General features: G+C 41.3%; 1 protein-coding gene across 25 annotated transcripts; it reads left to right on the forward strand.

The window, feature by feature from the left end:
• Positions 1–73: 73 nt before the first annotated feature.
• Positions 74–26119, forward strand: c2cd5 (C2 calcium dependent domain containing 5). Of its 25 annotated transcripts, none has more exons than XM_080304717.1 (32): positions 74–431; positions 864–972; positions 1120–1206; positions 1338–1509; positions 1601–1696; positions 1994–2149; positions 2233–2470; positions 5911–6068; positions 8186–8410; positions 8838–8926; positions 9238–9273; positions 11630–11738; positions 13567–13620; positions 16358–16472; positions 16625–16723; positions 16831–16942; positions 17030–17109; positions 17505–17691; positions 17777–17938; positions 19609–19653; positions 20116–20256; positions 20340–20403; positions 20537–20598; positions 20721–20819; positions 20953–21042; positions 21151–21229; positions 21663–21755; positions 22229–22261; positions 22544–22675; positions 23809–24002; positions 24088–24234; positions 24324–26119. In XM_080304717.1, exons 2-32 carry the CDS (start codon positions 883–885, stop codon positions 24447–24449), a joined length of 3570 nt encoding a protein of 1189 aa, XP_080160843.1. In that variant the 5' UTR covers positions 74–431; positions 864–882; the 3' UTR covers positions 24450–26119. The 25 variants fall into 25 exon arrangements, with proteins under 25 accessions (XP_080160843.1, XP_080160844.1, XP_080160846.1 ...); XM_080304718.1 differs by having other exon boundaries at positions 22544–22645; XM_080304720.1 differs by having other exon boundaries at positions 22574–22675.
• The last annotated feature ends 264 nt before the right edge of the window (positions 26120–26383 follow it).

The raw sequence follows: 26383 nt of genomic DNA on the forward strand, positions 1-26383 counted from the left end.
ATATTATATTATTTCTTATATTATTATTTTTATTTGAAGCAGGGGCGCGTCGACGTAACGTTCGCATGTTAAAGTACATCTTTACGAGGTACACACAAACGCAGCACACAACAACCCCAAGTGAGAATTCATTCATCATGGGCTTCATGCTGTCAAGCTAGCCGTTGTATTTACGCGGGACGTGTGTAATAAATAGTTAGTGAACAGTAATGCCATTTGTAGAGCATCGCCAGTATCTGTAAAGCCGCAATATCTGCGGCTGGATGATTTCTAAGTTGAGCGACACTTTCCTGTGTGGTGTACTGGGAACTCACGTCTCGTGTTATGGGAGAGACACGGAGGTCAGACGAACGGTGGACTGTCAACAATAATGTCCGAGTAAAACGAGACTGCTGCTGCTTGGCCAGCTGTATGTTAATCTTCTAGCACTGGTAAGGATGCTACAGTCTGCACTGAAGACAACATGCTTATTTTGTAGCTGCATAGGTGGAGGCTTTGCCGTGTGACTGTAAAAACATGGCCGATCAGGTAACTAGAGCTAAAGAGATTCTGACTGCAATGCAGTTAACCTAAGTGGCTTTTCGTGTTAGCCTCGTGTTGCTAACTTAATCTAGCACACTGATAGTTTGTTTTTTGTTTTGTTTTGATAAACGGCAATCCTGTAGATAACCTCAAACCGAGTGGATCAACCTTTTTGAAAAACAAGAAATACAAATTCTAGTTTAGCTTTTAGCTAATTAGCTAGTGAGCTTGTAAACAGAGGAAGGGGCTCTGCACGTTATCACCAAAACATGTTTACCGACGCCTCGATGTTTCCTGTTGCTAAGGGCAGTGTTGACAGATTTAATTATATATGTTGACAGATCAGCGTAAAATTGAATCATGCCTGGGAAACTGAAGGCCAAAATTGTGGCAGGGCGCCACTTGCCTGTGATGGACAGAGCCAGTGACCTTACTGATGCTTTCGTAGAGGTAAGAGAAGAATTTATGTACTTAATTTGTTTACAGCAGTGTGGCTGTACATGAACTGTTTGTCCTAATGCTGATAGTCACTTCCCCTCTAAAATGAGCCAAGAAAAGCAATTAGGCATTTTAAAAAGGTGTCTGATTACATTCCAGGTCAAGTTTGGAAACACAACCTTCAAAACTGATGTCTGTCCCAAATCCCTCAATCCACAATGGAACTCGGAGTGGTTCAAATTTGAGGTAAAATGCCTCTCTTTGAACATGAGGGACCGATGTTATTACTACATTAAATTGCAATCAGATTCTGTAGATTTCTAAACTCTCCTCCTCGCTTTTGCCTCTTGTTCCTCTTCATGCCTTGCTGTCTGTAGGTCGATGATGAGGACTTGCAGGATGAGCCATTGCAGATCACAGTATTGGACCACGACACTTACAGTGCTAATGATGCCATAGGGAAAGTTTACATTGACATTGATCCACTGCTTTACAGTGAGGCTGCTTCTGTCATCTCTGGCTGGTTTCCCATCTATGATACCATCCATGGTATAAGAATCAGCTAATCCATCCACAATGATCACTAATTTTATTTTGTTTTCTTCATGGCCTTATCTATATTTCTATTGTTTGTCATCAGGAATTCGAGGGGAAATAAACGTCATTGTTAAAGTGGAACTCTTCAACGATTTGAACCGTTTCAGACAGTCTTCATGCGGGGTCAAGTTTTTCTGCAGTAAGTTTGGGTGGATTTTTGATTCTAAATGCGTCATAAGACACAATTTTCAGATTTATGTGAGGGAGAGCAGTTCATTAGATGGCATTGTAATCAAGTTTTTTGTGTCATAATGATCTTGCCAACAAAAAAAGGGGTTATTCCTTAATCAGCAAAATTATAAGCCGTGTCAGTGCCATCAGCACATCTGTAAACAAGGAAATACCACTTAAAACTGTGCAATAAAGATGGAATATCAGCTATAACAAACCTTTCTAGTGAAATCTAAGTTCCTTCCCCTCTGTTTTTGTATGGCAGCCACATGTATTCCACAGTGCTACAGGGCAACTTTGGTGCACGGCTTTGTTGAGGAACTCGTGGTAAATGAAGATCCAGAGTACCAGTGGATTGACCGTATCAGAACTCCCAGGGCCTCCAATGAAGCGCGACAGAGGCTCATCTCTCTCATGTCTGGTAAGGAAATTCAGGTGTGGAGGAATGAGTGCCCCAATTTTCCCTGTTTTGTTAACATGGCCGTGTGTTACCCCCCCGTCCAGGAGAACTACAGAGAAAAATAGGGCTTAAAGTGCTGGAGATGGGTGGGAATGCAGTAGTGGGCTACTTGCAGTGCTTCGACCTGGAAGGAGAGTCGGGCCTGGTGGTCCGGGCCATAGGTACCGCCTGCACGCTGGACAAACTCAGCTCTGGAAGTGCCCCTAACACCAATACACACATGCACCCAAACACAGCTCCTGCTTCCAATGCCTGCAATTCCCCCTCTAAAGATGGAAAGGAGTGAGTATGAACCAACATCACGAGCATGCACACTACTACCTCTTTTATGTGCAAGACTGTGAGTTTTGGGAAAGACGATTGTGTGTGCACGAGAGGGAGAGTGTGTGGATTAAAGCGTGTACTGTATAAAGGTTTATGTGCACACTCCTGTGTGTGTCTCAGTATCTCTTGATTCCCCTTTGCACTTGGTGTGTCCATTGTATCACGTATAGTGCATCATAAAACTAACAGCACACGACATAACCTGAGACACACACATGTACAGTACACACACAGCCATCCTCAACCCCCTCCTCCTCCCTTGTCTGTGTCTGCTCTTTTAGACTCCTCTTGCATGGCTTTCTGCTCTGCCTCTGCATGTTCTAGTGCTGCATCTTTTTAGTGTGTATCTAGTACACATGTTCTGCTGTGCCTCTAACTATGTGGTTACTCACTTTTTTCTGCTTTTCCCATCATAAGTGATTTGTTTTGTGGTTTACATCCAGTTCCTGTAACCTTAACGACTTGGTGCGCTTGTGTGCCTCTTATTCTCTTCAAACTTTACATCTGTGTGTCGGCGTGTGAGATTTTGTGTAACGGGGATGTAAACATCTGCTGGTGGTGAGATGAAATGTGTGAATTTAATTGGAAAAGTTTTTTTTTCGGTGAGGAGAACAGTCATGAATGTCCACTAAAAATAGGACAAAGTGATGAATCGAAGCGAGCGTAATTATTGTACCGGAGTTCATTTTCTTCTTTCTGTTATGATTGTCTTTCTTCATCTTTCCTTTAAGACTTACCTGCATTTTGGTTTTTCTTGCAATTAAGAAAGTGTTGTAAAAGAAACCCCTATTTCTTCTATGTTATCAGAATCTAAACAGCTATCTGTGATTACACACATTCTTGATTGTTTTTAAACTGGTTATTCAATGAGCTAAAGCTGCCATGATTCGGGATTCTTGTCGTTTAATCTCTTTCGGGTATTTATTGTTGTTTAATTTACTGACACTGTTCAGCAGTAGTGAGTATAAAGCGAAATTCCACTAAATTAAATCCATTTAGTAATTTTGGGTTTGACCTCAAGGTCAGAGGTCAAGTCTTGTGAATTCAATAACTTTATAAGGTTATAATAACAGATTTTTAATTTCCCCATAGGTGTATCTAGGGCTGTGCGATATGACCAAAATCTCATATTCCGATATTAAGACATCTATCGTCCGATAACGATGTAAATCACAAAAATGTAACATTTTCTGTAAATTCTGTGAATCTCGGGCAGCTCGACTTGCCTGAAGCGTTTCCAGCTGGGCATCGTACCTGGAGTGCAGTGTTTTAACTGATGCATGAAACTATACATTTTTAGACATAAGTTGTAACGGCCGCCGTTTTCTTTGTGAGTATTTATTACACAGCGTGCTGTGAGGAAAAGCCTGTTCTAACGTTTGAGTCTAAGGTTTATTTTTTAGCACCTGACTGCTCTTTTTTGCTTCTCATCCGTAAACACTCTGCATCTTTCACGTGATTCAGTTTATTTTGAAAAGTCTCTACAGGATCTTGAGCTTTATTGTGAAAGGTTTATGTGGAACAAGCGGACACGCGGTGGATTTACCGTCGTTGTTGCTAACCACAATGCATTAAAATCAAACGCTTGTCTGTCTGTAGTGTGGTTATATTAAATATAAGAGAAAGAGAGAACTTTAAGAAAATAATATAGCCACTACAGTGACCATCGAAATAATGAAAAAATATTGCCGTAAACAGTTTATTTTGCGACACCACGAAACAAACGATAGCATAAAATGAAACTATAGACGTTTTTATGTCGTCATCCGATATATATCTTATATCAAACACTAGGAGGTTGAGGGGTAGCGCTGGCAGTTGCCAGTCATTTACAGTCTCAATTCCTTCTCTTCAATAAATGCACTTTTAGTTACTACAAAAAAATACAGTCACTTTTTTATTTAATTGTCTATCTATCTTTGCTTAGGCCTCCTTTACTTACTTTTCAGTAAAAACAAACAAACAAAAAAGACATAATGAGAACAAAATGGTGCCAAAGTGGAAAACAAGGTCATCAGATTGCTTTTTTTTTGACCAACAGTTCAAGATGTAGCGGTTGGATATTTTACACTATTATAAAATAAAGGACCTTTCTTAATCAGTTTGCTTAAAATTGATATCCACAGTTACTCCATGTATTAAAATGATTGCTGATTATTTTCTTTTACTTCTTTTTTTAATATTTCAGCCATAATGGAGAATTTTAAGGTTTCCCAGGGAGCCATATAAAAAGAAATTCTTTCCAGGCTAGCTTATTTTTGGTTACTTATCTGTACTGCTGTAGAGCTTTCGTTACCTTTTTTTCCCCTCGTGTTTGCATCCCTGCTCTGTATATGTGTGAGACTGAGATTTCAAACTGAGAGCTGCGTGTTGTTTTTGTGCTTCTTTCACATGACTTTAAATTGAATAACAGTGCAAAAAGTGGGAGTTTTAACAAAAAAAAACCCAACAACCTCTTTTTGCTGTTCTTTTCCTTTTTTGTCTCCCTTTTTCACTCTACTGCAATGTTGTGTTGTGTTGGTTCTTGTGTGCACCTCTTTCTTCCTTTCTGCCAACATTTGGATTTGGACGTTTCTCACCGCTCGTGTCCATATCGGCCCTTCGTCTTCCTCTCTCTCTTTTTCTTTGTCTTTCTCTCTCTCTCTCTCTCACTCTCATTCTTTCTGCTGATTGGCCCAGGTCTCCCCTTGCCCACGGATGCCGCTCCACCCACAACAGCCCAGTGCATTCGGTCTGCAGCTCCCAGAGACTGTCCCAGAACTTCTCAGTCTCTGTACCCACACTCATCTTCACTGGTACGCAGAGGCAGGAAAGGAAATAGGTGCAGGAGAAAGGCAGGAAATCAGAAATGCAGTGTAGCAATAAAGCTATAAGATAGAAGCATCAAGGCAAAGAAGGTAGACAGACCCTTATGTCCTTAAAAATGATTTTTAGTCTGGAATCCCTCCACTTCTCATTTTCTAATTACTGCGGGGTGGGCAGTCGGGTTTGCAGTTGCATCAGCATTTCTGAGGAAGGGCCTGTAATCACCCTACAGTCACCTGACCTTTGCTTCACTCTACTGGGACACATGCTTCAGCTCGTCATCCTCTGTTAATCTGATCTTTTTTTGTCTGTTTTGCCATATTGCTTTCTTTAGTTTCATTTATGTGTGTGTGCGTGTGCTGTTCTTCGTCCTTACTTTTTGCTTTTCACGCTTGCTTTTGTTTTTTTGTTTTCCAGCCATGCGTAGCACCTGACAACACACCTCACCCAAAGCAAACAAGTGTCACATTAAAAAGTCACCCTTCCACTTAACAACCTCGGTTCACTCTCACCCACATATGCGCACACATACAAACGCTCAGAGGGGTGCAGTGGTGACTGACGTGTGTGTGTGTGTCATGTTCTCCTGGCAGGCCGGTATTTGTTGAGGATCTGCCCTCGTCCTCCGGCCCGCCAACCCCTTTCAGAGCCCTTCCCACCTCCTCCTCTCCTCCCCCCTTCTCTCCCTCCAAGCCATGCAGCCGCCAGTCCTCATCATCAGACACAGACCTCAGTTTGACGCCCAAGACGGGTAAGAATACTTGGCCCCGTCCCTCTTTCCCATTCTCATCCCTCCCTTCTCCTACACTTCATATTGGTGCTGCTGTGTGGTTTTGTTTTTCAAATTCAGTTTATTCAGTTCATTTTTTAAGAATATTTTAACATTATTTTCTGTTGTAAGTTTTATTAGAAATATTTATTAAGCCTTGCCTCATCTCCCACTTGTCCTCAGTGGCCTGGTGTGTCTTCTTGTTTCACACTTTGAAAAACAAAACAAAAAAAACCAAAAACATTTTTAATATTTGTAATATGAAACATGTGCTTCATAGCCTGAAGGCACACCAGATCTCTGTATTTGTTCCGTCCCCTTGTTGTTGTAGCTTTAGAAGCACTGTGTCTCATGGGGGCTGTTGTTGATTGAAGGTCACTTCTCCATTAGTAGTCATTATGGTTAATCATTGAGCAAGAGATAATTTTGGTAGAACTCTGCCCTAAGGACAACTTAAGCACATTTTAACGCAGGCCACTAATAAATGCCACAAAAACTGAGGAACTTTTCACCACAGCTGCCCTCCCGAGCCCTCAGGATTGGACCTACATTTTCCCCTAATCCACATTCCTCCTTTCTTTCCACTTCATTATCTTTCTTGCTCATGTTTCCTCTTCTGTGCCTCCTTTCTTTTCCTCTTAAGCCATTTTCACATGTAGATTGCAGGAGTCCAGACTTGAATCTGATTGAATCTCTGGAGAGATCGGAAAATGGCTATGCACCAACGCTCCCCGTCCATTCTGATGGAGCTTGAGAGATTCTGCAAAGAAGAATGATAGAAACTTCCCAAAAATAGGTGTTCCAAGCTTGTGGCATCATACTCAAAGTTTTGCAGAGAAAAATGAATTTAATCAATTTTTGGAATAAGGCTGTAACATGGCAAACTGCTACAGCTGTGAATACTTTTTGGGTGCACTGTATAGCTAAGTCTTTAGGATTTAACACTTTTTCAATAAGATTTGACTGAGTTGTAGACTTTTAAGCTTTAATTCGAGGCATTTGACAAAGTTATTGCATTAACTTGTTAGGAATTACAGCCAATTGTTTACATAGTCCATTACATCCAATTTCAGAGGAATGTTCTTTTGTTATTCCGTGATAATTTAAAAGCAGATAAAAAAATCTAGGGCTGATTCCAAGTTTAGAGCTTGCATTTAGTAGCTGACCTCAATATGAGATCAAGAGATGTATAAATACAAGTTAAAGTGCTCATCATTTGGCTGAAAGACCAAAAGAAAACAGAGAGCATCAGCTTTAAGGAACAACATTCTGGTGTATTCTTAAAAAGAAGAAATGAACTAGCCAGTTCAGCAACATCGAAAGGCTTGAAAAACCACAGAAGACAAGTAAAGTCCACTATAACAGAATTATTTCCATGTTTAGGAAAAACAGCTTCACATCTAACCGAGTGAAGAGCACTTTTGGTAAAGTTGGAACAATCAACGAGATGCCTGAACTGAGGTTTTCACAGGTCGTGACAGGAAGGCCAGATCAGACCGCCGGGAAACATCTAGAAGAGCCTTCACAGTTCTAGAAAAATCTTTGGACAGATTGAAACCAAGATCAACTTGTACCATAATGATGGGAAGATAAAATTATGGAGAGCAAGAGAAATGACTCATGATCAGAAGCATTGATTGTCTGGAGTTCATGTGTGAAAATGGCTTTTGCTTCCCATCATTCTTCAGCATTTTTCCTTTTTCTCTCTCCTTACAACCAGTACATACAGTGCACATTTGATAAATGTCATTAAATTATTTGAATCGAAGGTATATTTTGGGTTCTGCAACACTGAAAGTCATCAGTTTGTAGTTAGCATGCTAATTTAATTAAAATGTGGACCAGCCATGTAATGTATTGACAGCTGATCCGCTCACCAAGGTCAGTATCAGTACAATGCCCAGCTTACTTAATACTAGCTACCTACTTTGCATAGTTCATTTCTCTATGCTTGTGTCCACTTTCCTCCTCATCGTGCTCTTCTCCATCTTCTCAGTTGTTGTGCTTCTACCTACTCTCTTCATTGCTCTCTGCCTATCCATTCTCAATATATCTGTTTTCTTTATGCACCCTCCATCTTTTTCTCTGCTGTTGGATAGAGGAGCCCCATTCAGTGAGATGCAGACCTGGGATCTTCCTCTGCCCCAGCTCCCCCATCCTTTCCACAGACACTCTGTCCCTTCCTGGTTCTGGCTCAGTGGGCTGTGGTCGTGGCTCTAATCCCAGGGCAACCACCTCAGCCCCACTCTCCTCCATCCAGTCAGACTCTGCCTTGCTGAGAAAGAGCGTGTCCTTCACTGAGGACCTGCTGCTGGCAGCCTCCGGTATAGTAGGCCTGCTGTGTGTCACCGAGTGCCAGAACCTTATAACAGTGAAGTGTTGGCATCTCACTCATTTGATGGGTCAACAGCAGGACTGTTCACACCCAAATTGTCTTGACTGGTTTTGTCAGAAACACTAACTGCTCACAGTCCACAAAACTACTGTGAGAGTCCTATTCTGAATACCTTAACTCCCAGCATGTGGTTTGATGTATTTTCTAGTGCACTAAATGATCAGAATAAGTTAGTCTGAGGTTCATGAGGCTGAAGATCATTAGGTTTTTTTTCATCCAAGTTCAACTTTCTCTTGATTTGTTTTAACATGAATGCTGCAATGTAATAATCACCTGACAGTTTGTTTGTCTTTGTGTTCGGCTGACTTTTGTGTTTAAAATGACAAAACTGAAGCCAGGCTCTCCTCTGTGATCAGGAATGGGCAGTGGAGGCAGCGCCGGGAAGGAGGCGGGACCTCTGAGGACCCTCCTCAGACAACAGACGCAGACAGCTCTTGAGCAGCGGGTACGGTGACAATGGTGTCACTCATCGTCCACGCTTACAAACAATTAATTACTAGCTCACTACTGGTGCAGACACCTGAGACTGAAATGCAATGTCACAGCTGACGAGCCATTTTGGAGAGTTGAGGGTTTGACATTTGTGTTGGCGTTGCATATCAGCCTCAGATCTCTGTGCAAATGGTGAGTTTTAACACAGGTGCATTCTTTGTGACAAATTCATAACTGACATTGGAGAGGTGTTTAATGGGGATCGGTCTGTGTAAGACCAAGTAATGTTCCATTTTTTGTGTCTCGACCACTTATGCTATTCAGGGAGCATCTTCCTCTGGGTTATTGTTAAACGCCAGGGTATGTCCCATCAGTGTGACACCTTCTCACTCTCCACCTTTCCCTTGAAACCCTAACCAAGCGGATGACCACCACCTAGCCTGAGTCAACTCCTAACCTAGCTCTTTTTTTTTTTTTTTATTGCTCTGCACCCTCCAAACCCTAAAAGATTGACAAACATGTAAGGCAGAGTGCCTGAGGTTAGGAGTTGGGCTCCCTTCTTGTTCGAAGGGGTGTGTTTGAGACTGTTCGTGTTTCGTCTGGATATTCATCTCAAGTGCCTCCCTCCTTCCAGAAAAATTTCCCGAGTTTGACTTTTGGTTTCCCGTATCAAAAACAGGAATGAGCATACTCATCTCATCAGCTCATTCTTGTGACCTGGCTCAGAGTGGGAGGAGCTGTCAGACAAATTGGAAGACATCTTCCTTTTGTGGAGTAGTGGATACGATTGAAATTTGTGGCATTCCCACCTGATTTCTGATCACTGAAGCCATCCATCACATACTGGTCCTGCATGGCTGGGAATCACTACGTCCCTCTGCTTTTCTGTAAGAGTGTTGTCTCTTCAACTAAGAATGAATACCAGCAGGCTTTGTTTCCTGCTCCTCGTGTGAGTGAATGCATGGATTTGCATCACATTACTTGGCTAGAGACAGAAGACCAGCTGTGTTCTTAGTGGGCAGAGACAAGCATGTAAATCAGAGTAATGATTCACAGCCGCAAACTACTTTGTCTGTCTTTGTCCTTCACTTTCAGCTCCAGACCTAATGAATGCATGTGTATACAGTAGACTCAAAAGAATTCAATCACTACATCAGTGACACTAAATACCTAGGCTTTCATAGATGTTTTTCTCAATCATTTCCAGCTGTATTTGAAATGCTTTTGAGTTTTATTCCTACATGGGTAGGCTGTAGTGGGGAATCTCAGTGGACAAAACCTGCATGGGGGGCTCATCACACTCTGTCCTTGGTGCATGTTTCCACTTATCCTATACCTGCTGTAACTTAAGTCTACATGCATCATGTTTTAGACTTTAAAAACAGTTTTGATTGATAATCACCTGCTTCAGTGTGTATTGGAAGAGGAAAAAATGTGAAGTTTGATATCTGGTTCTGCTTTAGGATTTTCCAATTTCTCAGTTTTTGCATAGAATTGATACTGTGAGGTTTCTGGGGTTGAAAAATATTAAAAATATAGGATGATCTCTATTCAAAGTATTTACAAATTAATTTTTTTTGTTATGCAATATAAAGATCTTATTAGTAGTGTGCAAAGGTCTTGAGCTAGCCCTTGTTTTTTTCTGGGGGTTTTTTGTGTGTTTTTTTTAAACTAAATTACCTCCAAGCAGGAAGTAGGTGGTTTTGAGCAGTAGTTCTCCAGTGTTCTGAAAGTCTTTCTAGGTTTTTTGATTTGCATGTTGGCTGCTTTTTCATTCATTTTCAGTCCAGTCCTTGTACGTGATAGTTTTTCTTATTGTTTTTGTCAAGCCACTAAAAACTGATGTCTTAATCATGCAAACATAAAAAGGAATTTAACCCACATATGTCTGCACATTACAGTCAACTTGGCAAAGAAACATTTTTAAGTTGTATCTTTAGGGACTTTTTTACTAGCAGACCATGAGAAAAAAAACACTTTGTTCACTTTTATTTAGTTGACTCTATGAAAAATTGCAAATGTAACATGATTAGATAGATGTATTTTTGCACCAACAAGGTGATTTTTAAAGAGCTATTAGCTGAGAACCAGATGAACAGTAATTGAAATTCATATATTAAAAAAAGGAAATAAAATCCAGCAAAGACCTGACACAGGACCTCGCTGTGGCTTAATTTTTCAGCACAACAGTGATTCCAAACACAAAAGAGTTAAAAGCATACATGGCTAAAAAAAAACACATGAAGTGAAACATTAACACGTGAATGTTCTTTAAGAAGCCTGGAGAACTTTTCCTGAAGACTACTGAGAAGGACGCTTGGCTGAAAGACTTCACACTTTAGTGAAGATTAAAAGGGGTCCTATTGACCTTTCAGGCTAGTTAGAATTGTAAAAACAGTTTTTGCCTTATGTACTGTATTTCATTTATGTTTGTAGAATTCCCATTTTCTTGGTAAAATATAAAGAAATATAGGCTGACTCAAGACTTTTGCCCACTACTGTAGGTGTTGTATCTTATAGTGGTGTTTTAACCACCTACCTAACGCAGAACAAATTAGCCTTGTCAGAAAAAAGTAAATATTTGAACTCAGTTTTGAGTTGAGAACCTAATATTCACCAATGTATAAGTAAACATGAGACACAAAAATACTGGAAAGGCCCTTTCTGTAAGTGACCAGTGTGTGTGTGTTTGTTTGTTTTTTAATTAAATGTGTAGGAGTTCCCCTTCTTCACCTTGACGTCGTTCCCGCCTGGTTTTCTGCTTCATGTTGGTGGAGTGGTCAGCGCTCGATCTGTCAAATTACTGGATCGGATACACAACCCCGGTGAGTTCAACACACAAAAGCACACAAGTTCCTAACGTAGCTCGTCCATCGCGCCATGAAAAGATAAGAGTGAGCTTTTTCCATTGACCCTACAGTGTTGTGTGTGTTTGATCTCGTTGCAAATGGCTGTTAGTCAATGCTACCCATTATCCTCTTGTGTTGCCAAATTTTTCCAGTGTATGGTCCTACTCCCAATTTGTTTGCAAAGGAAAAAAAAAACAATAAGTTGACGGTCAGACTTAAGTTTATCTGCAAGTCCTGTAGGTAGCAGGTGAAAGCTGTTCCTGGTCACGCCGATAGGCTGCGTCTGCAGTTTGTTCTAAACTTTAGGATGGGCTATCATCACATGTGTCAAACATTTTTATGGATAGGGGCAACTTTCACCTTGTCGTTTGACTCACTGGCTTTATGTAATTAATAGTCTGTGCTGGTCATGTGGTGGCTCTGTGTGTGTGCCTGTGCTGTGGTTGCTGTGTTGTTGTCGTGCAGTGCTGCCCCCTGCGGCTGAATTGCAGTAGTGGCGCATGGCTCCAGTGTTTTGCCTGCTACTTCTGTTGTGTGTGTGGTTGGCTGTAGGTGGCAACATATCGGGGTGCTGTGGTGTCTTGATTAAGCTCTGCCAGCCTTTCTCTGTCTTTATTGAACTCAGTGTGTTGAATCTGTTCTTGTGTTAAGAGGGGCATAATAAATACACCTTCAAATGAGATTTACAGACATTTGCTCGTCAGGTGATCACCTGCCTGTTAACAGTGTTGAAATGCCTGAGTCCAGTTTATAGACTTAGTAGTTTTACCTTTTAGCTCAGTTTACTAATAGCCTACCAATATGAATGAAGGATGTCTGAGAATCTAATCAAAGGGGAGTGTTGATGAATGTGGGCTGGGTTAGGATAAGCAGGGCTCTTGTCAGAAGTGGACAGGGGAACTAAAATAAGACTGTAAAAAAGGTGCTGTGATTAAACCTGTAGTCTTGTTTAAATTAGACTCAATGACCCTGATTGAAACTCCAGGATTAACTTGGAAAGCAGTCTGAAAAGAGCCCTGTTCACTGTTGCCTTTCTACTACAGAAAAACATCAAAGGTACCCTGTGGAGTTTTTCTTCAAAAATAGCACCGGGGAGCAATATTTTTACAAGTGCATTACTTTTTTAGCTTGTTTTTACTTCGACAATAACAACAATAACTTAACAGTTATGCTCTGCTTAACTCAGGCTTGATCTGCTGGTTATTAGCAAAATACATTAGCTAATGCATGTAAAAGCACTTCATGTAATGTTTTATAAATGCATCCAAGGCCGTCGTTGTTGAATCACTTCAGCTAAATGTTGGCAACCCAGATGACTTCTATCACTCACTCAGGTTGGTCGGCCTGCTCCAGACTGGCACCGTTTGAACCTGTTGACTGATGATTTAAAATCGGAGCAGGGGGGCATTTACAGTAAGAACATGCCCGGTGCATTATGATGAGACGCATTCGTTTTTGTTTACGTGAAAACTCCACAGTGCGCCTACATGTACTTACAGTCGCTGCATGCTCCTTTTTGTGTTGTAGAGCTTCTCTTCTCCTTATGTTAAAAACAAAATAAGTAAATATAGCCTGACGCTTTTACTCATCTCAGTTCTCCTCTCTTCCTCATCAGTCTTTTTCTTCTCTGTCAGATTGTTTCAATAGGACCTAACTTAGTTTGTCGTCGCATTAGTGACTGTGAAGTGGTGTCTGTCTTTGCATAGTGATTGTGGAGTGCTTCCGTTGTGCTGTGTCGGTTTGTTAGACTGTCTCTTCTTTTCTTTTTCTCTCTTTTCTGTACTAACGGTGTGTTCTGGCCCAGCCTTGGGTAACACGCGCTCATACAAACTGCTAGACTGGAATAGTGTCACTGCAGGTATTTTCCCCCCTTTTAATGCTCTCACCCACAGGAATGATGGCAGCTCAATGAAATTAAACCCATGTCTGCTTAGTGTTAAACTATAACGCCCCCATAGAAAGCTTAAGTAGAATTCAGCATAGCCTCATATTGCTGAAAACGTCTGACTTCAGTGAGCTGCCATCTTCCTCTCTCTAATCTGTGTGTTTGCGTGTGTGTGTGCTGAGTTTAGTTGAGCATGCCCTGCGTCCCCACCCCATCCAGCCTGGCCTGGCTACCCCACACCCAGCTCATCCTGCTGCACAGAAGAGCTCCTGCTCTTCACTAACGTTGTCCCAGCGCTGTTTCTAACGCTTCCCGAATGAACATTGTGGTCAAACCTGTCTAGACCAGAGGAGGTTTAGGAGGTTTACTCTGTCACAAAGAGCCACTGAGGCATGTGCATCCTTAACTCACTGGGCCGTATTCATACTGAGAGAAAGAAAGCGAAAGAGAGAGAAAAGTGATGAATGGATGCATGGAAAGAAGTCGTTGGGGGGTGCAGTTGAGGAAAATTAACTGGATCTGGGACTTTACGGTGGGGATGGAGGGAAAGAGGTGAGCTGACTTAAATAATGGAGTAGATTTGATGGACTCTAGTGAATGAATATGGCCCTTCTCTGCCCATGACTGTGCACGTGGTCATGAGTGTGCACGTTGGTGAGCCTGTGCCTGTTTGACATAACTGCTTCTGGTTTAAAGAAACCCACCTCATGGGCCTAATGCCTGACCATCAGTCATTGTTCTTCATCTCTTCAGTTTCACAGCCCATTCTTCTCACCCCCTCATTCATTCCTCTCCCCTGTCTCACCTACCATTTGAGTTTCTCTCTGTATTTGGGAGGCTCTGTCAGCATGTAGCGCTCCCAGGGAATCATGGGGTGAAGCTCAATACTCTAATGTAGCTTTTTTTTGGTCATGTCCTCTTTGTTCAACAGCCTAAAACAACCATATGAGTCAGATTAAGCTAGAGCTGGGCGATAGAACGATAACGATATGTATCGCGATATAACTTTTACTCGATAGAGAAATTAAGCTATCGCGATAGACCTCGCCGCTCTTGTTCTCTTAAAAAAAAAAAAAAAAATGGTCAGCAAGTCTGGAAATACAATAAACTGGTGCATGCGTCACACTGTGCGCCACGTTATTGTTTCGGTGAAATGAATTTCTACAATACTGTTACTGTTAATTCTACTCTCTGCAGTGTTTAAATGCTTACATATACACACAGTTACTGTCCGTCCACACATACGACTCTGTTCTGCTTCTATGCCCCAGCTTTGTTTACTTTTTCCCACCGAGGCTTCTAGACTTCTGATTGGCCAACATTTCTGCACGGTTAGGAATCTAGCGCCACCTGCTGCTTTGGCATGTTCATAGCAGCGTTTTCCTTCATTTCTGCCTTTATGTGTGGACGGGATTATTTTTTAAAACGAAAACGGAAAATCTCAGTTTTCAAAAATACCCGTGTACGTGTGGACGTAGCCTCAGTCTCTGACTGGAAGCGCTAATTCGTCATTCGGCTTTTGTCAGACTAAAGTAACTGTTAAAACTGTTTGAAAAGCTAAGCTATACAACAAGGAGAGATTGAGAATTTTCTTTTAGTTCTCAGTTTATTTGATATTGACAAAAGTTAGTCAGTTTTGTCTGTTCTTCTGTAAAACAAACTAAGATTTATTTTTAGAATTAATATTTTGTTTCTAAGTGGAATTGACAATTTAGTCTGTTTCGTTTGTTCTATTTTGAAACTTAAACGCTTTAGCGGCTGCCTTTTGTGTAGTTTGCAATATTTGCCTTTATTTATCTGAAAAAGTCTCATGTTCCTTAAGTACATCTACCCTGTTGAACTTATTATGGGAAATAAATATTTAAAAACAAGCTGCTGATTATTTCACATTTTACTTGTGAGCAACGGCACATTTAAATCTTACAAATATAGTTATTTGGCTTATATCGTGATAGATATCGTTATCGCCTGAAATGAAAAAAACATATCGTGATATGAAAAAATCTCATATCGCCCAGCTCTATGATTAAGCTCTCAACTTGCAATGATTTGGCTTTAAAGAAAAAGATGTTTGGAGCAAAGCCTCATGAGAATATTGAAACACACCCATGGTTTAGCATAAGTATGATGAAGGCTCGATCGCTTTAAAATTACTAGCTTTGTCACCAGGATAGGAAAGCACGTTTAAAATTAGGCGTAGTGTCTTCTTTTATACCAGATTTTCTATCTATACTAGCAGAGCCACATAATGGCTGGTGGCTGTGTCCTTTCGGTTAGTGCAGCTGGCTGAAAGGAGACAAAGAGAAGGGAGACATGAACATTTATATGATGTCCACTAATGAACTAATCTTGTCTGACCATTGACTCTGCCTTCATCATCATCATCTCTCTGAAATTCTCACAAACCATTTTCAGTGTCAGTTTGTTTTACAAACTCACGGTTGGTTTTGGCCTGCTTTGATACACTGATTAACCCATAAAACATCAGAAAATACAAACTGTAATGTTGGCTGTTTGTTGATTTTCTGGTAAGTCAAAGCAGTCAGATTAGGCACCGGATTATGCACAGATTTCCTGTTAGTGTTGTTTGGATTTGTGAGGGTACTGCATTTTTAACCTATATTTTAGTGTTCAGTGAGGTGTTTTGATAAATAATTCAGTTAGAAATGCCTCGTGAAGGCTGTTTGATTTAGAATTGTGTGTTTCGCAGATGAGCCCGAGACTCGCGATGCCTGGTGGGAGGAGATTCGCCAGGAGATCAAATCTCATGCCAGAGCTCTCGGTTGCCATGCGGTTGTAGGGTACAGTGAGAGCACAAGCATCTGGTATGTACTGCGTAAACACACAGAAAAGTGATGCACTTTAATCCCGAGTTTGGTACAAAACACTTGGATCCTTGTGATTTCTCTCTTTGTGTCCTGCTCTCATTGCGCCTTTTTGTTTTTCTCTTTTCATTTCTCCCATTGGCTCAAAACAGCGAGGAGGTGTGTATTCTGTCCGCATCTGGCACAGCAGCCATCTTGAATCCTCGGTACATGCGTGAAGGCTGCCTGGACATCGGCTGCACCGACCACAGGTTGGTTTCTTTTTTTCTTATTGTTCAGCTCAAAGTCTCGGACAGTCTGAATGTCAGTCATCACGTGTTTATGACAATGCACCTTTTTGGTTTTTGTTGTTCTCCAGGTTTGAGGAGCCATCGCCACCGAACTGTGGCTTCTGTCACATCCCGTACGATGAGCTCAACATGCCCTTCCCTGCACAGCTCACCTATTGTTACCACTGTAGACGACAAAAGGTATCAAATACAGTTAATTTCTTTTTAGGTTAAATAAAAGGTTTCTGCTCTTTAAAAATATCAATAACTACTGCCTTTTTTTGTAAGGTTCCTGATGTGCTCTTCACAACAATTGACCTGCCATCAGAAGCAGCTGTTGCAGGAAAGGGCTGCCTTATCCAGGCCAGGTATAACACCTCACAAACCCACAAACCCTTCTTGATATTAGCAGAAAAGGAGTTAAAAGGCTTTAAAAAAATATTACTTAGGGAAAAAAACACACAAATCAAATCTATAAAAGTAAAGAATATTACAAGCATTTCACTCTATAATCTAGCTATAAATTATAACTTTTACAGTAGATATTTCAGATAACATAATTTATAAGACCCAATATTCTTCAGTGGTATCATGTGGACTAAACAATACACCTCAGACGATGCATTTTGACATCAAAGGAAGTTATCAAAGTGAGCAATTTTGACCAATCAAGGTCAATTTTAGACCTCAATTGGGTTCAGTCAAGCAGGTTTTCTATGAGTGAATCAATGCACCTTCAATGCCAGTGCCTCTTATCTGTCAGGCTGTGCCGTCTAAAGAAGAAAGCCCAGGGAGAAGCGAATGCAACGGCCATCTCTAACCTGCTGCCTTTCATGGAATATGAGCTACACACTCAGCTGATGAATAAGCTGAAACTGCGGAGCATGAACGCGCTGTTTGGCCTGCACATACAGATCAGTGTTGGCGAGAACATGCTCCTGGGTCTGGCTGTAGGTTAACCTTTCATGCTAACAAGTGATTATGTCGCTTTTATGTGTGGTGGATCTTAATCGAAGAAAACGTGTGTGTGTTCAGTCTGCTACAGGTGTGTACCTGACAGCTCTGCCTGCTCCAGGGGGTATCCAGATAGCAGGGAAGACTCCAGGAGACTTGAGCAGCGAGCATATATCATCCATTCAGAAAAGGATTAATGACACCATAGCTGTGAACAAAGAGCTCTATCAAATAAATCCTCCGGTGAGACAGTCAACACTTGCTGATACAGTGAACTTATGGAAGCTGATCTTTGTGATAAAGCCTGAAAAGTCTCACCTTTCAGGGCAGGTTTGTGGTAATGTAGGTTTGTTTCCAACTGCAGTAGCTGTGGTGTCATGTATGAAGCCTTTTAGCACAACAGAACTAAAAAAGTTAAAATTTATGATGTCCAGACATGGTAAAAACTTACCCTGATGAATACGCTATAACATCACTGTTTGTGGTCATTTTATACTGCAACAAGTGGGAACAGTTTTCACATTTTTTTCTACTTTGAAAGAAAAAATATCTACGGTCTATGACCAAGAATATTAAAGACTAGTGCATTGTCATCAGGCTTTTACATTGTATGGACAATACTAGTGTTTTCCATTATTTTGGTGATATTTTACAGTGTTAAAAAACATTTTATGAGACATACTATACAGTCCAGACTATAGTTATGTGGACAGTTACCTTTTTATTTTGTTCTCCAAGCTTTGTTGATTGGATACAACATTAAAGGGTCAAGATTTACAAAGATTCAAAGTGCCCGGCCAACTGGAAACTGTTTCCTGGGTGGCTGTGTGTCATGGCTCAGAGCTGACTATCAACACTTAATCTTCAGTTACAAGTAGAAGTTATGTGTCATTAAATGAGAAGAGAGGAATTGAACATGAAAGAGAAAGAACTCCATGTTGGTATTTGTTTTCCAGAAAATCTGAAAATCATGGTGAAGGAAAAAAAAAAAACTTGCTGAAAAGCAAGCCAGAAATGCTTCACAAGTACATAACTTGTTCTCACCTTTTAAAGGAAGAATTCGTGACCAGATTAATTCATGATTAAAGGATCAGAAGAACAAAGGGGCCAAGTCATATGTGTATATATATCTAGATCAGGGGTGGGCAATCCACGAGGGCCGGTGTCCCTGCAGGTTTTAGATCTCACCTTGGGTCAACACACCTGAATCACATGATTAGTTCATTACCAGGCCTCTGGAGAACTTCAGGACATGTTGAGAAGCTAATTTAGCCATTTAAATCAGCTGTGTTGGTTCAAGGACACATCTAAAACCTGCAGGGACACCGGCCCTCGTGGACTGAGATTGCCCACCCCTGATCTAGATAGCTAGATAGATAGATCTTTTGACTTAAAGCCCCCTCTCTGTTATTGTTTCAGCCCATATGGCTGTGTTTGCTAATGTCATATTGCTAGTTGTTAATTAATTCACTGCTGAAAAAAAGCATAGGGACGAGTGTGCAGGTGTGCACTGTAGGTGAATTCTCTAGATGCATTAAAAATGGTCATCAGGCACATAGCCGAAGCAACCAAAGAGCCTTCCAGGGTGAAGAAGTGAGCTGTCTTTCAATCGCTGTGTTAATCACTTGAGCCAAATCTGTTTGAGACCTATTCAACTTGCTGAAGGTCAGATTAAAGAAAGAGTCCCTAAACGTTGTCTGCCGTGCATAGGAAGCAGTCCTTTCCATACTGATGCACACCTTCTCAAGTGAAATCTAAGACTTGACACTTTAATGTAGTACATGTCATCTTATTTAAATCCTCTGTGCTGAAGCTGAACAACTTCTAACTGTCCATATATGCCTGGGCTGTATATTCTGTTCTTTGTGAATCGTGATAAACTTACCCCTCTTGTCTCTCTCTGATCATTAAAGAAATTATTTGCCCTGGACCCTGAGGTGTTCTGCGGCATAAACATGGTACTGAGCATGTCAACCTTTAGCTGTGAGACGCAGCAAAGCATGACAAGTGTTTCACACTATTAATCTCACACTATTAATTGCAGCTCTTAACTGGGGACTTTTTTTGTGTGTGGGGATAATACATAACCCACACCAGAGTCACCTCTTCAGATGACTCACTGCAAAGTCATTTTATAAGTTGTTAACGTACTTTGATTATGTCCATCTCCCCTGACCAATCACACTCTCCCCTGCATATATATTTGTGTGTGTGCGTTTTCCCAAATTAACACCAACCATGAGTGTGTGTCAGTAAAGTTGACTGGGTGAGTGAGAGCATGTGGATTGTTACTAACACAGTCATTCTACTAGTTACAGTACAGATGTACAGATGTTAGATACAGATGTGATCTTCTGCGGTGTTCTGGTTTTCTCTCTGACGTCCCGTCTGCTCGGACGCTGCGTCTGTTTTGCTTGCAGGAGCTTGCAGAGGAAGGGGTGGGCTCTCCAATCCCTGAGCCAAGGCATCGATCCAGACTTTTTCGCTCCCACTCGGAAAGCTCAGACGAGCTATCAGAACTGGATCTGTCCCACGGCAAAAAGGATGCCTTCGTCCTGGAGGTGTGTATCTGTACAAATCAAATCAGTACACGCCAGTTGTAAATGCCAGTTTAAATGGTGACAATGTTTGATCACTCCTATAGATTGATGACACCGATGCCGTGGAGGATATCCACTCCCTCCTGATCGATGCACCTCCCCCCACAGGTACATGCTGCACACTCACTCTGGTTCAGTTACAATGGATCGTTATGCACTGCACACAAGTTAATAATTCAGTCCAAGCTCTAGCAGGTGCCATTGTTTCTGTGCTTCATTGCATCTGCTTCAATGTCTTCAGGTTTCTACAGCTGCAACACTGAAAATATGCCTGGGATTTCTAACTGGACTTCAGGAGTACAGGTACGTACCGAACGTAGTTGTAGCAATACTAACCATTATTGCAGAATAATTATTTTAGAAATAAATACAATTAAGTATTAATTCAGATCTGTGTAAATCTGTGTCATCCTTTATGTTGACAGATGTTTACATCAGTGAGGGTTTTGAGGTTGAGCAATGCCAATCTTACTAACCAAGGCTTAAACAAGATCTTTACTGACCTCTGTGAGAACCTGCTGAAGGTAAGAAACCATCATGGAGCAGGTTTCACACTGGCACTGTTTTTTGGGGGGTTTTTTCTTAGTTGAACTTGCTATGGTTGTCTGTGTTTAGTTTTGGGTTTTACAAGTCTACAATTCATCATGTTTGTTTCAGAGTTTTTACTTCAAGCTGCGCTCTATGATCCCCTGCTGTCTTTGTCATCTCAACTTCACCGTAGCAGTGCCAGAAGAAGAGCTCATACAGGTGAGACAATTCAGGCTATCACTCATTTGTCAAGCTGCCAGAGCAGTGAATGTAATTGAGAGAAAATTTTTTATCTACTGCTGTTCCTCTGCTCGTCTCCCTGCGCAGGTCACAGTGACAGCCGTTGCCATGACCTATGACAAGGAACAGACTCAGGAGAAGACAGCTGAGAAGCCCGTCAACAAAGGTCAGTCTCTCTGTTAATTTTACTTCAGTTAAAGCTCTGCTCAGATGAAGGAAAGCTTTCACATCCAGTTTAATACACTCAGTACTCATCAGTCAAGGAAAAAAAAATTCAAGCTGTATCTATGAAGTGAGCCACTACTTGACTCCAAATAATGCAATAACTCAGCTTAGGTAAGTTGATATCAATATTGAGCAAAGCTGAGAATTATTGCATGATTATTAGTGAAGTAGGAAAACAAATATTCTTTTAGGATCTAAGCCAGGATGTCAAACTCATTTTACACGATAGGCCACATACAACCCACTTTGGCTGATTCTGGCCCCTGAGGTCTTATGTTTGACACCCCTGCTCTAAATAGTGTATTGCTTTTTAGAAACATCCCTGCTAGTGCTGTGTGTAAAGTTGAGTGTGGTTTTTGTGTGTATCTTTTTAGGGAGCCTTGAGGCTGAAGAGCAGCTGCAGTTTCCCCTGGAATTGTGTGCAGACTCGTCCTCTTCCAACATTCAGACAGCATCCAAAATCTCAGGTATCTTTAACTGTATTTTTACCTCCCTTACCTCCGTTACCCTGCTTCACTAAACAGGTATCACCCATCTCGTCCACTAACACATCAGATACAGTCTCTTTATTCACCCCAGCTGCAAAGCTCTGCCAAAACCAGCTGCTTATAGTCCGATCAGCAGGTAAATGAACTGTAGTAGACAAGTGAGAGTTTGTTTTGCCGTGAACTTAGATAACAGTCTGTGACGCTGTCTAGAAGAGACTTTGTGTTGGTGACCCCCATTTGCATTAGGCTAACACAGCCATGGGATAATGGGGTGGGGGTGATGGTTAAAGCTAGGCAGCGCCTGCTGTGTTCGCCTTGTGGCAGTAATCGGTTGTTACTGAACTTTTCTCACCTTCCGACAAGGACAAAGTTAGACTGTGATGGTGTGTGTGTGTGTGTGTGTGTGTGTGTGTGTGTGTGTGTGTGTGTGTGTGTGTGTGTGTGTGAGACAGGTGTCGGAGAAAGTACCAACATGTCACCCAGAGGTAAGCTACCTTCTTGTCTTTTATTTTCCCAGCCCCTTCTCCCGCTACCGAAACTACTACACTGCCCTGTTTTGACTTTTCATCCTTTAGTCTCGGACAGAGTTATCCTGCACAGCTCCCAACCCTCATCCAGTTTTGTTCTTTTCTGTTCGTTTGTTTTGTGTTCTGTTTTGTCTTTTCGTTTTCTTTTCTTGTTGTTGTTGTTGCTGTTGCGTTTGTGAATGCACGTGTGTGTGTGTGCGCGTGTGTGTGTGTGCGTGCGTGCGTGTGTGTTCTCTCCAGCTGCCTCCGTTGATTACGGTTCCTTTGCAGACAGATGCAGCACCTGGCTAGAGCTGCTTAGGCTGAAAGCTCACACCATAAGACGAGGATCAGTTAAGACAAGTAGGAGGACACAGTCTCTAGCACACTCTGGTGATCATACCCACAAATACAGAACACGGTTCACAAGCGGTCACACATACGCGCACACACCCCTCCATGCATGCCACTGGGGGGCGGAGCATTGTAAATCAAGCACCAGCTTTGTTTTTGTTTTTTTGGCTAGAGTGTGAAAGTTGACGCCCCGCCCCTCAGAGGGATCCACAATTTGCAGCTTGCCAAAAACAGTGTGTCACATTAGAAAGGTTTTTGCATTTTGTGTGCAGCATTTTTCTCAAATAGCTTGTTGGTTGCAGCAATTTCATGAGAACCTCCGGAGGGTTCCTTTTATACCCCTCCCCTGCTTTTGCATCACTGATTCTTCTTATGCTTGGAAGATAGGAGGAGACACTGTATGAATGCTAAAGGATTTCATGTCTGATTTGTTTGGGAACACACTGATAATCACGGTGGGGCGGGGTCAAAGCTTTTCTGCAAGAGCTCGTGTGACTTTTCAGATCTGTGCATGTTAAGTAAACTACAGTCTAATATGTGGCTCTGAAGGTTCCTGGTTTGATGGATGTAAGCCACATCAGGTAAATTTGCAATAAGATATTGGAGCATCTTTCACACTCTGGCTTGTGTACATGTGCCCAGCCTCAGCCTCACAGCTGTTTCTGTCTGTCTCCATGTCTGAAGCCTTCCTCACAAATGCCAACATATAGAATAAAATCTCTCATGTACTTTGCTGTAAGCACTCTATTCACACTTGTAAACAGCTGTGCCCAGGTCTGTCTCTCTGTCTGCAGACATGTGTAATTGTTTGTTTGCATCAACTGCATGATATGCATGGCAGCGCACACGCGCCAAGTGATTGTCTATTACATTCTCAATGCTGCATGTAAATCTAACAAACACACACACATGCCTAAGCACATGTAAGTGCACATTTTACTCTTGCTGTGCAAACCCTAACAGCTGAGTTTCTGCATTTTCATTCCACTATGACATTTCTTTCTGCTTCAAGGCTCATGTCTGCTTTTAATCTTTCCACTAGTTTTGAGTTTTTTCTGGTATCTCCATTCCCGTTTTATCTCTTCTTTTTCTTTATATCCCCTCTCCTCTCTTCTTATTTTTCTCTTCACGTCTCCCACTTGCTTCTGCCTACACTCTCTCTGAACCTGCAGTCTCATCTTTGGAGCGCTGCAGTCCGCTTCAAGAGGGACGTTCCCGCTCGCTGCGCTCCAGTCGCTCGTTTGGAGGCAGCTCGGTAACGGTGGTGAAGATGACGCCGCTCTCCTTCCTTCCCGGGACACGCATCATTAAATACCTTGGCATTATCAACATGTTTTTTATCAGAGAGACGACATCATTACGGGAGGTACGAGCGACGTCAGTAAAATATCCAAAGTCCCGCGGTCATTTTGCGCAGTTTTAAACGTAAAGTGTGTTTTTGTTCTGTGCAGGAAGGCGGTGTCAGCGGCTTCCTTCACTCATTCATCGCAGAGGTGTTTGCGATGGTTCGAGCCCATGTAGCGGCCCTCGGCGGCAATGCAGTTGTGTCTTACAGCATGAAAGAATGTGTGTTCATGGAAAATCCGAATAAAAATCAGGTGATATAAACTGCACATTACTAACAGGCGGTTTATCTCAATACTGGCTGTTCAATTGATTAAATTTTGTGTACTTGTTCTTCTCTTAGGCTCAGTGTCTCATAAATGTAAGCGGTGATGCGGTTATCTGCATCAGCGAAACAGACCAGGAGTCCTCAGCATCTACGGCAAATACTGGACAGACCGGTGGCAGTGAAACTGATGGGGCTACATGACAATGACACTGGTCCCCAATTCTGGCTCCAAGAAACACACACTAAGTCAACACACTTTAAGTCTAGCCGTCCAAATCTGACTGACTTATGTTTGCCTTAAAACTCTATAAAAGATCCAAAGGCTTGGACACAGCGAATAAAGAACCATTGCTCAAGCATGCAAAGCAATCTATATTAATATAGGAGTGTGGGATGTTTCTTTTTTGTTTAAAGAGAACATATTTTGCAGGACATATTATGGAATTTCAAAGTATTTAAAAACATTTAATTTAAAACCAGTCACCGACTCCTTACACCTAACCTTCATATTAAAGCCATCCATGCTGGGGTCACTCGCAGCCACGGTATATTGGTCATCCAGTCGGGTATGAGTAAGGCAGCTATGACTGATTTGTCCATCCACGGATCACAGATGTCGCTCAATGACTGAAGTAAAAGGGATACAAGCTAATGATTTTAAAACACAGTCAAATTCTTACTCAGTTATTTTCATCCCATGTGTTGAGCACCAAGTGAACAGATTATGCATCAGGCAAGGCAAGTGTTTAAATTTCAACTGAGTGGTGCTCTTTCTTAAACTATAGAAAAAATAGCCTGAAGTGGAAAATTTTGAAGCTAATTCCAAAGAATCCAGGTGGACATGTGATCCGTTCACTGTTGTCCAATTTTAATGTTTTATGTCTAAACTGGGCTCATGTTGAATTTTTGAGAATCTTGCTAATTAGTTTTAAAGTGTTTCTCAGAGGAAGTCCAAAATTGTTCTGCAAGTGTGGAACGATGGTGTCACAGCTGTATTTCTGGGAGGAAACTCATGTTACATGCATATAGATAACACAAGCCAAAATTACAGGTGTTATATGCACATATTTTTGTAGAGCAATAACTCCCTTTAGAATAGCCATTACCATATATTCAGTATAAAGCTATTTAAAACTATTAGATTATATTGCTTTATCTTAAATTCAAGTGGCATAGCAGGTATGCTTTTTATTCACATGCAACTGGAGTGAGCAGGGAAATGGTGACAGGTGTGATGTCAGATGAATACAAACAAAACTGGTGAGTTGATATAAAGCGGGTCTTTGGGATGTCGTAGCAGGGATCTGTAATAGAATATAAAAAATGAGGTTGTTTTGAAGTATTTAAACCTTGATCTCTGGGTATCGAAGCAACTGACGTCCTCTTGATGCATTTATCTGTGTGTGTCAAATTTCACATACCTTCGCCAAGCTTAATCGCTGTTTCGTGGGCACTCGTGTTTATGTTTAGAGTCTTGCTGCTGGTCTTCTGTCTATTGTGGGGGGTGGGGGGGGGAGCAGCTACAAGTGTCTGTGCCACCTGAAAACAGACTGTAAATGTTCTCCAAAAATAAAGAAAAAAATCAGATTTCTAGTATTTTTGTAAGTTAAAGAGTCCTACTACTTAATTCAGCTGTGCAATGAGTTTCATGATGTTTTTGTGTCACTGTGTCAGAGGATTAGTGGTACTCTGTTTTGTGTGTGATCAGCTGTTTGTGATTAGTTTCATATGTTTGTGTCTAAAACTTGAATGTAAATACTTGGAAGCTTTGGCTCTTTGACTAGCAGCATGCAGACCCATTTTTTTTTTTATTGCCATGACCCTGTATGCTTGCCTGATAGGTCTTGCACAATAAACCTGAGTCAAAGTGACAGCTATTGCTTTCTTGTTTTTATTGTTATTTGTTTAATTTGATGAGCTATAAAAATAGAACGGGATCTGTAGTTGTCTTTTTAAAGATTATTTCTGCCAATACAAAAACAAAAAAAACCCTCCCCAAACCATAATTTTTAAAAAAAAAAATTTCATTAGAATTTCAATAAATAATGTATTTATTTATTTTTTGTAGCCGTAGAAACAACCTTCTGAAGTCGTGACCCTGCGTTTTATTTTATTTTAAACATTTTCAAAGTTTA

The sequence above is a fragment of the Astatotilapia calliptera genome, chromosome 7 (assembly GCF_964374335.1).
Source record: "Astatotilapia calliptera chromosome 7, fAstCal68.1, whole genome shotgun sequence".
NCBI classification, from domain to species: Eukaryota; Metazoa; Chordata; class Actinopteri; order Cichliformes; family Cichlidae; genus Astatotilapia; species Astatotilapia calliptera.